This window comes from Scatophagus argus, chromosome 15, assembly GCF_020382885.2.
Source record: "Scatophagus argus isolate fScaArg1 chromosome 15, fScaArg1.pri, whole genome shotgun sequence".
Taxonomy (NCBI): domain Eukaryota; kingdom Metazoa; phylum Chordata; class Actinopteri; family Scatophagidae; genus Scatophagus; species Scatophagus argus.
In genome coordinates, this window is record NC_058507.1 from 10,385,820 (window position 1) to 10,400,292 (window position 14,473).

At 40.0% G+C, this 14,473-nt stretch overlaps 3 protein-coding genes across 5 annotated transcripts; 2 read left to right on the forward strand and 1 right to left on the reverse strand.

Moving 5' to 3' along the window:
* Nucleotides 1-182: 182 nt before the first annotated feature.
* On the forward strand, nucleotides 183-3,646 carry LOC124071945 (cannabinoid receptor type 1B-like). The gene is made up of 2 exons (XM_046413024.1): nucleotides 183-464; nucleotides 1,196-3,646. The coding sequence occupies exon 2, from the start codon at nucleotides 1,272-1,274 to the stop codon at nucleotides 2,700-2,702; it is 1,431 nt and encodes a 476-aa protein (XP_046268980.1). The 5' UTR covers nucleotides 183-464; nucleotides 1,196-1,271; the 3' UTR covers nucleotides 2,703-3,646.
* Nucleotides 3,647-4,384: 738 nt separating this feature from the next.
* Nucleotides 4,385-7,036, forward strand: LOC124071618 (akirin-2-like). Its single transcript, XM_046412320.1, has 6 exons — nucleotides 4,385-4,581; nucleotides 4,921-5,100; nucleotides 5,309-5,452; nucleotides 5,573-5,722; nucleotides 6,177-6,248; nucleotides 6,401-7,036. The coding sequence occupies exons 2-6, from the start codon at nucleotides 4,923-4,925 to the stop codon at nucleotides 6,409-6,411; spliced, it is 555 nt and encodes a 184-aa protein (XP_046268276.1). The 5' UTR covers nucleotides 4,385-4,581; nucleotides 4,921-4,922; the 3' UTR covers nucleotides 6,412-7,036.
* Nucleotides 7,037-7,441: 405 nt separating this feature from the next.
* On the reverse strand, nucleotides 7,442-13,553 carry orc3 (origin recognition complex, subunit 3). 3 transcript variants are annotated; one of them, XM_046412319.1, is made up of 20 exons: nucleotides 13,380-13,553; nucleotides 13,156-13,207; nucleotides 12,948-13,045; nucleotides 12,387-12,525; nucleotides 12,128-12,232; nucleotides 11,841-12,004; nucleotides 11,616-11,755; nucleotides 11,265-11,424; nucleotides 10,509-10,622; nucleotides 10,275-10,408; nucleotides 10,087-10,150; nucleotides 9,874-9,975; nucleotides 9,699-9,778; nucleotides 9,201-9,334; nucleotides 8,953-9,050; nucleotides 8,745-8,842; nucleotides 8,476-8,617; nucleotides 8,177-8,293; nucleotides 7,895-7,974; nucleotides 7,442-7,712 (listed from the first exon to the last, which is right to left on the reverse strand). In XM_046412319.1, exons 1-20 carry the CDS (start codon nucleotides 13,401-13,403, stop codon nucleotides 7,607-7,609), a joined length of 2,151 nt encoding a protein of 716 aa, XP_046268275.1. In that variant the 5' UTR covers nucleotides 13,404-13,553; the 3' UTR covers nucleotides 7,442-7,606. The 3 variants fall into 3 exon arrangements, with proteins under 3 accessions (XP_046268275.1, XP_046268274.1, XP_046268273.1); XM_046412318.1 differs by having other exon boundaries at nucleotides 8,953-9,047; nucleotides 9,874-9,978; XM_046412317.1 differs by having other exon boundaries at nucleotides 9,874-9,978.
* Between the last annotated feature and the right edge of the window lie 920 nt (nucleotides 13,554-14,473).

Consider the following 14,473-nt stretch of genomic DNA (forward strand, 5'->3'; position numbering starts at 1 on the left):
CGATCTTTCTCCATATCTGCCGTTTGCTCGGACATGTGTACCGCCTGCAGCAGCTGCTTTTGCTCCTGTATAAAGAGGTGTGGACGATGCACTTCCTGCTGCGCTCCGAACACCTCAGACCACGTGACCCAGCAGGCGCACAAAACGCAGCCTTATAACCGCCCGCTCCCACTAACACAGTCTCCACCAGCTACATGTCCGTCTTTACTGTATGTGACATTGACTGTCAACACACGACAATTCCCCCGGCAAACCTTCACAACAACTATTAGAAATTCCCACTGGTTTCCTGCTCTGTTTTGGAATTACTTTTAACTGTGGGTGAAGAGAGTGGAGACAACAACAACAACAGACTGGTTCACTATCAGTTTAGTTCAATTATTTCTTCTTTTTATTTTTTTATTTATTTTTAATTGTTGCTGCGGCATGGATCGAGGCAAGATGCTTCCGCTGAGAAAATCGAGGTACGTTTTTGAGATTTTGTCATTTTATCTGATAATTTTTCTTCATTATAGTTTTTGATTTCTCTGTTTATTTTATTATCTGTAGTTTGATTTTAGGGGTGATATTGATCAATGTATCAGCACAGCTTTCATCCAAACTGATTTTATACCCAGATGATTTTTTTTTATTTCTCAAACTGAAACATATTTTATGTGCAACTGGTCATGTCACGTTTAGTTGTTGTTCTTTTCACAATGCCTTATTCCAAACCCTAATGTAAACTTGACAGGTTAATAATTAATATCATCATTACTGGCATCAAAGATATAAAATGGATCATTGGACAGACATGTGCTTTCTTTATCTAGTTTCTCCCCTGATGCCCAATTAATCCACTGATTATTGAATAAAAAAAACAGCTTAATGCTTAATGACCTCCTTTAATTAATAAGAAAGCCTGGCTGTCCTACATACTTAATGCAATGATTTCCCCCGAGGCTGCACAGGTTTGTCATCAACTGTTCAGTTTCCCACTATTGTCTGGGAGGCATCTGCTCTGGAGTCAGCTGGCTGATACACTGATTCCCCCCCAATTTCTCTGAGCAACAAATTAATTTTCCACTATATTAATCATTAATAAGCCTTCATGCTGCTCCATGTGTTCAGATATTTGAAGAGTGAAATTTAACAAGGAGCATTTACTACTTTTCGTCATGGAAAAAAAAAAAAAATCTCCTTTCTCTCTTCATAGATGTCCTTTTGCATGGGTCTAGTGCTGTTACACGAAACACCTTTTCACTCAGCATCTCTACAGGCACCACGCAGCCATGAACTGGGCTTTGCACAGGATAGCAGGCACCACAATGAGCACGTTGACGACAGGTGTACAGTATCTCGGCTCCAACGACGCCAACTACGACGACCATTCCATCGACTCAACTCTAATCAAGGGCAGGTTCAACTTTGAAAAGCCTTACTCTGCCTCTCACAGTAACTCTTTACCCAGACTCTTCCCAGGAAACAAGGAGGCCATTGAGAATGGCCTCTCTCCCATTTTCCCCACCAACATATCGGACTTACTGTTGAGTAATGGCAGCTATGTGGAGAGCGGAGGGGCAGCACAGTGCGAGGGGGACTTTGTGGACAACATGGAGTGCTTTATGATCCTCACCCCTGGTCAGCAGCTCGCCATCGCCATCTTGGCGCTCACACTGGGTACATTTACAGTGCTGGAGAACCTCATGGTACTGTGTGTGATCCTACACTCCCAGACGCTACGATCTCGGCCTTCCTACCACTTCATAGGCAGCCTGGCTGTGGCTGATCTGATAGGAAGCATCATTTTTGTCTACAGTTTCCTGGATTTCCACGTCCTCCACAGGAAGGATAGCCCGAATATTTTCCTCTTCAAGCTAGCCGGGGTCATCGCCTCCTTCACGGCCTCTGTTGGCAGTCTGTTTCTCACTGCGATCGACCGATACATCTCCATCCACAGGCCCATGGCGTACAAACGCATCGTCACAAAGACTAAAGCAGTGATTGCCTTCAGCATGATGTGGGCCATCTCCATCGTCTTTTCACTGCTGCCACTGCTGGGGTGGAACTGCAAGCGTCTCAACTCTGTCTGCTCGGACATTTTCCCTCTAATTGACCAGAACTACCTGATGATCTGGATTGGAATGACAACTATCTTGGTCCTGTTCATCATCTACGCATATATGTTCATCCTCTGGAAGTCCCACCACCACGCTGTCCGCATGCTGAGCCGCAGCTCTCAGAGGAGTGTGATTGTCTACACTCCAGAGGGAACTAAAGTGCAGACAGTGAGGCCCGAGCAGGCCCGGATGGACCTCCGTTTGGCTAAAACCTTGGTTCTGATCCTGGTGGCCCTCATCATCTGTTGGGGCCCAGTTCTAGCCATCATGGTTTATGACCTCTTTGGGAAGGTGAACGACTTCATCAAGACTGTGTTCGCATTTTGCAGCATGCTCTGCCTGCTCAACTCCACCGTGAACCCTGTGATTTACGCCATGAGGAGTAAGGACCTGCGCAGGGCCTTCGTCAACATCTGCCATATGTGCCGGGGAGCAACGCAGCCTCTGGACAACAGTGCTGAGAGTGACTGGAACAGCAGGAGTGTGAGAAGCACAGCGGGCGGGGTGGGGAAGTATGGAGCCGCCAGTGGCAAGACTCAAGCAAAAGTAGCACAGGTAACTGTTTCTGGAGTGACTGAGACTTCATCTGCAGAGCCAGTCTAAGAGACAAGCCCTCATGCTCTGGTACAACTGTGAAGTGAAGATATTGTAGAATAGCCCTGATCCTCCTAACGCACTGCTCTGTTGCTGTGAAATGTGCCAAAAAATGACTTAGAAACACAACTGAAATAAACCTGTTTTTGTTGCTTTAAAACTGTGGAATATTTGTATGTTATTATATCCAGCTGTGTGGTGGAGCGTGATGATGAACATGCTTTCTTAACTCTGTCGCTGAAAAAAATGGTTTGTTAGGTTATACAAGTCTGGTTGACAATGCCAAGTTGATAGTCACATTAGCATGAACCACTGGGCTCAAGGATATATTTTTCTGCAACAAATGTTATAAACACAACACACTGTGTCATCTTTACTATTTGAATGTGCGTAAGGTTACAGTTTTCAGTTTTAAGGTAGAAAAATAAGGCATTGCCTTTGTTTTGTTTTTGTTTTTGTTTTTTGAGATCATGGCAATACTGTGGCAGAACTACAAGGCGAAAATGTGTCTATCTTCATGCGAAATGTCAGCTTTGAATGACAATACACTGCTAGTAAATAAAATTAGCATCCCATTAGTGATTTGAAATCAACTATTGATGCTTTTGTAGGACCGTAATATTGTGAAATTTGTGAAATACTGTTATTCTACTTCATTTATTGTATTTATAAAATGTGTAATTTGCAAAGCAAAATGGTGAGTCATACTTTGAAAAATGAATGGCTTTTTGATCAAATCAAAACTTATGTCTGTAGTGATTTGGGAATGTAACATAGCTGCTTATTACACATGTGTTTATGAAACAGTTGCAGCATTCAGTGAGAAGCTACACTTGTGAAGCATCCATTGTGCCGTTGTGTTCCCTAACAGTGTGTGTAAGCAGGGACATGAATTCAATAAATATATGAAATCTGTCTATTTTTATCATAATTTTCTCAACATATCTTTTCTTCCCCAATAAAATAATGAAATCCCCACAAAGCTTCAAATTCGCAAACTTTATTTACCAGACATGAGATGGGCCTACCATATGTACTTTTTTTTCTCTTCACGGTTAAACTGTGTTAAAACCGTGCATGGACCTAACCCTTTTTGGTCTTTTAGCATGAAACCAATTCTTCTTATGATTTATGGGCAGAAGCTATGGTCTTAATGTGGATGTGAATAATGAGCATTTCAACCTGGAAGGAATTTTTAAATCGACTTGACTGAGATTAGAGAACTTCAAGGCCTTAAGATATGAACATATTTTTCATAACAAAAACAAACATTTGAGAGTAGTTGGTACTAGATAGGCATACTTATTGATGTACAAACAAATACATAAATACAGATATTTGTCAGTGCCTAATTAACTTTGTGAGGCATAGACTTTTTGGGATTCACTGCTTCATATAGAACGAAGACAATGGTTCAGGCCTGTGTTTTTTGTGTAACACTGCCCTCCTGTGGACAAAAAAGGGACATGAACTATCTATTGTCTGTTAATTCTCATGGACTGATCACACTGATAAATGGATTTGTAGTTCATCGTATTGTATAATAAAGCCATATTATAACCAAGTTAAATCTGAAAAGAAAAAGTCGATGGTTGATAATTGATTCATGCTCATTTATTAGGAGGACGTCAAGCTTACGTTAGGCTGACTGAGTCACTACATAACCCAGAATGCACTACAGCGCATTTCACACGTGACGTCAAGAGCCGGAGAAGCCGACAGCCTCACATCAATAACAAGCAGCTAAGTTGCGTTAGCTAGCACCCCTGTCTAACAGCAGACAGTTGGCCCGCAGCCGGTGGATCGTCACTTCAACTTTTTGGAAGCAACTTTTAGAACAACACGAATTGTTTAACGTAGTCGAACAAACCAGCGTTCGTCCCAAAGGGTAAGCAACAGCTTTATTCAAATGTACAACAGAGCGCACTGTTCTGCCAATGGTAGCCAAAGCTAACGTTAGCTTTGTTTTCTTTTTGATTATTAGCCAGCAAGCAAAGCTAACGTTAGCTTGCTAGCAGATATTTAAAGGCTCAGCTGCGCAGTATGCTCAGCATGCATTCCTCTGCGAAATAAACTGGTTTTAGTGGAGCAATTCACACTGAAATTATGAAGTCGTGTTAAAGAATAATCATGGTTCGCGGTTATCTGAAATAACTGATTACTCGCTTCTTTATTGGATTGTTTCGGTATTTTGTGCCCCCCCCCCCAACCTCTTAACAAACTGAAGTCATGGCGTGTGGAGCCACCCTGAAGAGGACCATGGATTTCGATCCGCTGATGAGTCCAACGTCCCCTAAAAGACGGAGATGCATTCCCGTGTCCCCATCGTCCTCATCCGCATCCCCTAGGAAGTATCTTAGCATGGAGCCCTCGCCATTTGGGGAATCTTCGTCAACACTTAGTGCAGGTAATTTTACTAATGTTGGCCAAGTTGGCCTGCTTGGTGGCCAGCCGACGGGCTTGAGAGGCATTAGCAACACGTTGAACCACACTAATAAGAAAGAAACCAGAAAACTGACATGCTCTTTAATTATAAGCTTTAGTTGTGGACTCGACAAAAGCGCCATGTCTGTCTTCACTAACAGATCCTTTTTTGCCTTCGTTTCTCCCACTAGAACAAATCCTCAACAGCATCAAGCAGGAATACAAACGCATTCAAAAGAGGAAGCATCTAGATGGAGGCTTCCAACAGTCAGAGTGCTGCTATTCTCCAGAGTCCCCTTCCCAGTCATCTACTATGAATGTTTCCAGCATGCCAGGTTGGTTGAGTAAGGCGCTACCTTCAGGAGAGACTGCTGCAGCACTACTTACATGTACTCTGGCATAATCAGAAATCCCACATACACGACAATTCTTAAGTTTTTGTTTGATTTGTCCAGGGACGTGCTCTGGAGGTGTTTCTCCAAATAGAAAAGAACAGCCATTATTCACCCTCCGACAAGTTGGAATGATCTGTGAACGCCTGCTGAAAGAAAGGGAAGAGAAAGTGCGGGAGGAATATGAGGAGACCATGACTTCGAAACTGGCAGGTTGGTACACATTGAGCAGTAAGTGTTATGATTCAGAATGACACGAATCAACCAAAGTTACATCAAGTGAATACAGAAGAAAAACGGCTAATCTTTATATATTTGAAAAACTGGAACAAGCCAGTGTTTACTGATGGTAGATGAGCTGAATTATCAATTTCTTCCAGCATTAATATGCATCACTGATTCTGCGTGGTGTGTGGTAGTAAAATAATTCAGCAGGAGAACTTGTACCGAGCGATGCTGAGCAGATGCTTGTTTTACTTGACAAAGAAGGAGGATTTGAAAATGGGAATATTTATTTCTGACAGTAATATATTATCGAGTGGTGTGTGACCTCTTCTAGAGAAATGACAAGACAGAAAGCTAATTTCAGCATTGCACATTGTCCTTAAGGCCTAACATTAATTTGCACAACAACAGTAATTCTGATGTCCTGACTTGTAAATTTCAGAACAATATGACACCTTTGTGAAGTTCACACATGATCAGTTAATGCGACGATTCGGGGAGCAACCTGCAAGCTGTGAGTTCTTTCATTTCATCTAAAATTATGTCCACATTCCAGTTTCTTTGGCATACTGTATGTGAGAAAGTTTTTGATCTTGGTCTGAGCTCTGTCTTTTGAAGTTTAAAGTCTGGTTTCTGATTTTTTTATTTCATCTCCCTCTTCTCCAGATGTTTCCTGAGTATGGCACAGAAATCTTTGCAAGACAGCCTTCTCTTGCTGCAAGCTATCATGTGATATCCCAAGAAAGAAAGAAAAAAAAAAAGCTCATCATTGTAAGAGATTCAGTTTAGCTAGTTTAAATGAAACTTTTCTTACCGTGCCATAATTCTGTCTTTGGGCAAAGGTTTATATGGAGCTGTTGTCAGTTGTTACCACTCTGTTGTAAGCAACTAGGTGCTTCCTAATGTAAATTAATGGACCATATCTCTACCAGTGGCCTATGTTCCTCCTGCTGTACGTGTATCTACAGTTATCTCACTTTTGTAATGAGTCCCAGCATTCCAGGCTTTGTCACTTGTTTTCTTGTTTGTTACATGTAAATATGATGAAACGGTGCAGAGTTTTACTTCAAGTTTGCTGGTCAATCTGAGAGGAAGTGGAAGAAACACAGCTAGACAGAGAGAATATGTTTGCAGTTTGTCCTCTGTTCATTGCTTTTTAAATTGAGCATAAAGTGGGCTAATTTGATTTTATTTTTTTCTTCCCTACCAGTGTTTTTATTTATTTTGACTTTTGTTTTGCTGGTATGACTTTGAAACCAATGTACTTATTGGACAAAACAATAAAGATCTTTTAAGAGTTGAGTATTGTTTTGATGCACGTTAAGACGTTCTTTGGCACACATTTTTATTGAACTAATATCCTTGCCTATTTATGCAAACATTTATGCAATGTTACACCAAAAGAAAAAAAACCCCTAATCCCTTCATATGGACAGTTGTACAGGTTAGACTTTTCCCTAAAGATGGTTATTTTTGAATGATTGCTCAAAACTGCGTTCTCAAACTTGTCCACCCGTGTATTCTTTATTAATAGTATTTTGTGAAGACTGTATTGGTTTGTCATTCAGTTAACTGTATACTATGCATCTGTATTTGAGTGGTGCCTTCAGCAGAGCAACATTTATTGACTCAACCAGGAATTCTTGACAGAAGAGAGGTACAATGTGTGTTTTCCTTCATATACAGCTATGAATAAAAACATGACCATCAGACACTACTCATTTTATTAGAGGGGAAAATACAGTACAAAATATAAATCCAGGTCAGATTTGATAAGAGCTTAAGTGTAGGAAGACAGCAGCCACAGATGTACAGAAAGAAGAGAGAGAGAGTGTGTGTGTGTGTGTGTGTGGTTTATTTTTGACTGTTCAGTCAGCAGCCTCCCCAGGTGAGTCGAGCCACATGGTCAGTCTTCTGCTTGGTGGACTTAATGAAGCCCAAAAACTCAAGCTCGGACACAGCTCGGATGAAACGGGCGCTACAGGAGAACAAGCTGAGGAAGAACATTTCTTAATAGTTGGTCATACTTAAAATGAAATATTTCATATAAAATCATCATTACAAACATGTCATCAGTTATCTGTTTTTCAATTCCAAAACTCAAAAGTATAAACTAAAACAAGTCTTAATATGATGCAAGACCAGGGAGAGCAAGGATACTGTTTGACTTCGTCCACTTTCTCGAAATTGTCAGAGTCCGGATTATTACCCTCTGCAGCAGAAACCACAGTGGCATAGGCCTGAAAACAAAAACAGGTTTTTGTTCATATCGGCGTCCGGTCAACTCTGGGCCAATATTTGATTTTCAGATCAATAACATGACACATTGATCCTCAGAATCAATAAAGCCTCTACAGAAACTCAACAAACAACAAAGTTTGTAGGGGAAAGTTGAAAGGTGCTATACATCATTTGAGAGATTTATTCAGTATAGGAGCTCACTTCTAGCCAGTCGTAGAGGTTGATCAGCCTGCCACACTCCAGGTGGAGTTTGTATGCAATGCAGATATCAGGAGCAGCATTAGAGACAGTCCCATCCTCAGTCTTTAGGCTCTCATTCTACAAAAACAATCACAGGGAAGTGGTCTTTGCATAAGCCTTAGGAAAAGTAATAATTTGATGTAACAGCATTGTTAAAACATCACTATATTTATTATATTTCAGATTACTATTATTTACTATATTTCAGATTCTCCTCGTGTTAAGGTACTTACACACCCGACAATATCAGGGAAGTGTACCTGAAGATAATAGTAGGGACTGCTGAGTGAAGCCTGGATGGAAGTGCGAGGCGTTGCGTTCAGGTGGCGTCTCACAGTGGCAGAAGAACTGTAGTAGCAAACTTCATACAGTGTCTGAGACTCAGGGGGAGACAGGTGACTCCTGGGTGGGATAGAGGTGTTAGCCCAAAGAGAATTTCCACCATATTTTTTTGTAATCTAAAAAAAGAAATGTACAAAAAGTGTTGCAGCGCACTTTCAAGTTAAGAGGAAGGTAAAATGCTTCTTACTTTACTAAGCTGTCGATAAACTCGAGAGCTTCATTTCGCAGAACCTCAAACGGACTCAGTTTTTTGGCTCTCCGAGACTCGTTCATCTCCAGCAGTGTCTACAGTAAATTAGAGCAATCGGACAATTTACGACTCCAGGTATTGCAACACATCAGATATCAGAGACGTTGTGATGAGAACACTCTTCTAAAACCATAAAAAAAAAAACCTTCTGCAGCTGAAACAGATCTGTTTTCTTTTGAAGATTCTTGATTGGAGAGGTGATACAGTCTTCCACAGGGGGGGAAGTTTCACAAGCTCCTGCTGCTACGAATGAGACAACAGACAAGAATATCAAGATCTGTTGCCAATGTCTATTCCATCTATAGCAATAATTTCTTCAGAATGTGGAAAAGGAGGAATCAAACAGAATAACATCACGTGCATGCACTCACTATCTTCATTGTCACTACTTACTGTCCAACTGCTTAAATTTGGCAAGCAGGTCTTTCAGTTGGACATGAGCAGCCTTCATCTTCTTTGACTTGACAGGCTGCAGAATGTCCACACAGCTCTGCAGCGAGGCAACCAGCTCGTCTTTAGCCAACATCCTGGAGGGAAATCAAAGTTTAGGTTTACAACTGCGTTGGCACAGTGGCACCCAAATTGCACACTGAATTGTTGTTAGACTAAAGTCTGGTTTGTTCAGGGGGATCTCCTTCACTGTAGAAACCCAATGTCAAACAACAAAGGCCAAATACTACTTTATTGTGTATTAATTGGCTATTTGGCCACCAGGAGGAGCAACAACTCTTCAAATATCCCTAAATATATTGCCCTCTGGTGGTACATTGTGTAAATAAAGTTGGCTGAAGGACATACTTGGAAAAACAACCCTTAGATATTTTAAGACTGAGGAAGTCACCCATTTGTTACCCGCTCTTGCTGACATACAGGTTAAATACGCAGACTTACTTGAGAAGCTTCATGGCTGTATGATAATCCTCATGCTCCCATACATTCTTCTCCAGACATGTTAAATGGAGCTCTCTGATCTGTTGTAGAGGCAATAAATAAAGCCAGTGACACAATTTCTTCAACTTTTGTTCAAATTTTGTTTTTGCACAATTATAAAGCAGTCATTTCTTGCCTGCTTTCCAAGGGGGTATCGAGGTAAGGATGAGGTCAGAGTGTGGAGACACCTCAGGATGGGATAATAGTTCTTGTGGTATTTGTGAAGGTCTTTTATCAGCTTCTGACACAACAGAAAGAAACAGAAAGAAATTCTACAGTGATTCTGTCCAGGTATGTGCATTCATTATTGGCTAATGTCTCAGATGTTGAGATAAAACAGAGAACGTACCTTTAAATGAGTGTCATCTGTCAAAAGGTTCACTTGAACCTGAGGTTCCTGCTTCTCTGCATACCTGGGGGGGAAAAAAAAAAAACACAGGTCAGACTCAGTTTAAAGGCTTAGTTTTGAACAGTATTTGAGAAGGTAAACTAAACATGTTTTGTTTGCCAAGTGATTCATTTTAATTGTATGTGTACCTCTTGAAGGACGGCAGATTCCTGATCCTCTCCAAGTCGAGGTGACTTAGCTGCTTCGCATTGAGCAGAGCCTCCTTCTTCTTACAACACAGCACACTAAGAGGCTGAGAGTGAAAGTGTTCCAGCAGGGCCAGCTGCACCAAGACAAAGCAGAGTTTGTTTACCACATATGTGAATTAGGTCTACAGACAAAGAGACACATAAAAGAAAAAGGAGTTAGAGGCTACTCTGTACCTGAACGCCCTTGATGAAGTTTCTCACTGAGAAATCGTGGTAGAGGAAGATGCTGATCAGCACCTGCATCACTTTGCCGTTGAGTTTAAAAGGGAAGTGAGGCGTCAAAATTAACTAGAAACACAGACAACACAAAAAAATCTCATTAACTTCCTGGGATTTCATTTACAAACAACATAATAGCCTGGTAAAGAAAACCTATTTTCATTGTCAATCTGTACATACTAAAAACATACAGTTACGCCCATTTCAGTAGACTGCAATTAAATTTAAGCAACCACTACAAATCTCAGTCTCAAAAATGACAACAGTGTTGAGCCTGTAACATACAGAATAAGCTTAGTTAGTCAGAAAGGCTATTGTTAGAGGTTACATTATATGTTGTAGATGTTATTGTGTTCATTATCCATTAATGTACGTGCACTCGCATGTTAAAGAATGACACAGTGTAAAACACAAGCTGCTTACATCATCAATAAAACAAGCTAGAATTCAGTTTAGCACATTCTATAAAGGCTGCTTCATTTTGAACATACGTTTTAACATATGGTCAAATCTAAAAACATCAAAATAATGCATAATAGCAGCCACCATGTAGATTTTGCTTCCTGAAGTCAGTTAAGGGAAAAACAAACATGGTCTTGTGCTCAGAGATAACATGTCATTAGGTTAACAACAACATGATGTGATCCACCATGTTTCCTCAACCTTAGATGCATTTCTTCTGCACTGTACTGTATGTGAGGGTGAAACTACCTTGTCTATGACTGTGGAGAGGTGCTGCGTACAGGTCAGGGATTGGAAGAGCTCTATACAGAGCAGGGAGGACACAGAATGGGGCAGCATGTGCTGGATGGTGCTTGGTGATGTGGCAATACCGAAGATGAACATCAGCGGAAGACGTTCAATGTACCGGCTGTCGAACAGAGACCAACTGTTTTTTAAACATTTTTACTTACAAAAGTGAATAAAAACTGTCAGCTTTACCAGTAATTTAACTAATATTTTTAATAAGATAGTGGATTTAAGATTTCTCGTTTTATTGTAATTGTAAACAAGAGGAGGCACTTAAACACTTAAACTACTCAGCTCAGAGTTTTGAGTTACCTGCAGATGAGTATAAAGTCCTGAAGAACTTTTGGGTTGAAAGCCTCCAAATCTTTAAAAATAATGACAACAGGAGGCTGCTGGGGATCATCTCTGACAGGAGAACTGCGCTTTTTTCCTGGAGTACCTGTGTTTGATTTCTGAACAGGGAAGTTCCGTAAGGTGAAAGCACTACTTTTAAGCATTCAATTTCAAATGCATATTAACTGAGCTTCATGGTCCCACCTTTGTTTTTGTATTGTACCAGTCACACAGTGTACTGAGAGAGCAGTGCACGCTCTTGTGGAGAGGATTACTGGTCTGCTCAGCCTCCTCGTCTTCCTCATCATCCACAGTCACATCAGTGCCCATCAACCTCTCCAAGACTCTCTTCATCAAATGCTTCAGGACTGAAATGATAAAGAAAACAACATAAAGACATGCACAAATTGTAGTGCAGGTACATGACAGAAATTATTAAGATACTCCCATTGCAAAGAGACAGGTTTCTTTGAATGTTCAAAGTCCCTTACCTCCACACTCTTTGGCCTGTAAGGAGGCCACATAAGGACTGACAGACTGCTGGAGCAGTTCAGACAGACTCTGGAAGGTCATGTCATGGTCTGGGACATTCACACCTATGGGAAATGTAAGACACATTATATCAGATTAGGCTTCAATAAACCCATTAGACTGATGATAATGACAGTGGAGATGGTTTGTTTCTATTTTATTTTAAATTGGCTGTTGTTTGCATAGCCAGTCAACAAGTGTAAAATGTTACCAACATACCAAGCACAAGAGCTGCTGTGGGAATCTCACTGGCCCTCATCTGTGATGCCCAGTCTCTGTGTTGGCGAGTGGAGGAGCACTTCCTTGTGAAGTCCAGTAAACTGTCCAATATTTTCCTGTAGAGTTCATCCTGTAAAACCTTACAGTAGGCAAAATATTTTTATTCATTTTGTAATCTACACCATATTAAAATCCATTAACTGTCTGGGACCTTGATAAAGATAATATTTTGAAGGACATTGCTTCCATTCTCGTTAATAATCTGTGGTTCCAAAATAAGTGCAACAAAATCTTTTTTTTTCTTTTTTTTTTTTTAAATTGCACATCAGTCTTTCAAAGACTTTTGCTCACAATAATTCACCGGCAAGGCTGTAGAGTAGATGTAAAATGTGTGTGTGTGTGTTTTATTTATTTTCCAAAACACAATGAGTACAATTTTTGCTGTTGAGACAATTAACGAGGCTTGCAAAGCTCAAAAATACCTCATATGTGTTCAGTTTAATGCTTTTAATTTTTACAAAAGGACTATGTCACAACAACATGTTGAGTGTCTGTTCTTACCTCAGTGTCTGTTTTAATTTTGTTCCATAGATCTTGACAAAGTTTAAATCGTACTTCACTGTTCTCAGCACCTTCGCAGCCATTGGTGAAATGATCCTCTGTGTAGAAATGGCATCACAGGGAGTGTAAGTTCACACATCTCAACTAATCTGACAGCTCGCCCATAGCTAAGTATGGATCCTCTCCCATAAACATTTACACAACTCACCCAAACTGAGCGTCTTTCTCTTCTTAGCGCTTGGCTTAAAAACAAAGCAGCCCTGAAATATCAATAGCGATAGCTGAGTTTCAAGTTACCAGTTAACTGTAAAGAGAAAAAAACCACACTGAACTTTGCCGTGGCCATGCTAATTAACGGTAACCAAACTAGGTTCACGAGGTTTATGAAGCATATTTTTAAATGCATAACAGAACGTCGGAATATTACGATACCTTTGACACAGAAGAAGTAGACATGTCAGCAGTAGTGGCAGTCAGGATATAATATATAACATTTAAGATAGTTCAGATTTACTTATGTTCAAAGGTAAAATACTTTAAAAAGACGCCTGTACTGCACCTTACGAAGGAGCTACTACTTCCCGCCAGTGTGACGTATACGGAAGAGGCTGTGTTCAGCTAATAAACGGTTAGTTGGGTGTGTTCATTGGTCAGTAAAGGTTTTACGCAATCGGGATGATAAATAGGCATTGGCTGTCGTTACCGAATTAATGAAGAAATTTGAGTTTAATAACGTTTTCTCTTCACACACTTTTTACAGAGGTGAAATTTTAACATTAATTTAGCAAATTTAAAATCGCTGAACTTGAACATCCCCGAACGGTGAAACTTTCCTGCATTCCCTGAACTGGCCTCCATGCAGGTCAAAGTCTTTCTCCTGTTGTAGGCATCGGTATCAATATGTTCATACATGGCAAGCATGTAAGAATTATGTCCCCCAATGCACAACGCATCTAATTACCTAATACATGAAAAGTATAAAACCACAATAATAAATATACAATATCCTAGAATTATATATGTAACAGTATTTACACTGAATCAGTATATCAGTATCACTATATAAGGATTAATTTACATTAATTTGGCATGTTTAACAATATCTGAGATGCTATTGTATTTATGATTCTTATAATATAGGTCTGACAGAAATAGCGATATGGCAAGGACTCATTGCCCATTATTTAATAATAAGTATAACAAAAATTTGTAATTTGTGATAAGTAATTTGCATTCTGCATTGTTATCATCATATCACACAGTTAGGTGTGTGCTGAAGACTGAATTTCAACTTAAGCTAGAGTGCTCAAGAAAGTTACACAAAAAAGTGATTTATTTTCATGCAAATCAGCATAAGTCTAGTAAATGTATATATTTGTATAAAGAAACCCAGCAGATAACATGAATTTTAAGTAATTTTCTAATGGTCAGTCAGAAATTCTGCAATGGTGTGATGACAAGCTTGCCATTATACATATATTTTACATACATACATGAACATAGTAACACAGAAAAAGATCACAAGA

Excerpts from the sequence above, each read along its gene's own strand:
- orc3 (XM_046412317.1), bottom strand. The coding sequence starts at position 13,403 with ATGTCTACTTCTTCTGTGTCAAAG. Across the intron at positions 9,779-9,873 it reads GATACCCCCTTGGAAAGCAG|ATCAGAGAGCTCCATTTAAC; the intron begins GCAAGAAATGAC and ends CCTCTACAACAG. Across the intron at positions 9,051-9,200 it reads CAAATTTAAGCAGTTGGACA|CAGCAGGAGCTTGTGAAACT; the intron begins GTAAGTAGTGAC and ends TCTCATTCGTAG.
- LOC124071618 (XM_046412320.1), top strand. The coding sequence starts at position 4,923 with ATGGCGTGTGGAGCCACCCTGAAGAGGACCATGGATTTCGATCCGCTG. Across the intron at positions 5,101-5,308 it reads TTCGTCAACACTTAGTGCAG|AACAAATCCTCAACAGCATC; the intron begins GTAATTTTACTA and ends TTCTCCCACTAG. Across the intron at positions 5,723-6,176 it reads CATGACTTCGAAACTGGCAG|AACAATATGACACCTTTGTG; the intron begins GTTGGTACACAT and ends TGTAAATTTCAG.
- LOC124071945 (XM_046413024.1), top strand. The coding sequence starts at position 1,272 with ATGAACTGGGCTTTGCACAGGATAGCAGGCACCACAATGAGCACGTTG.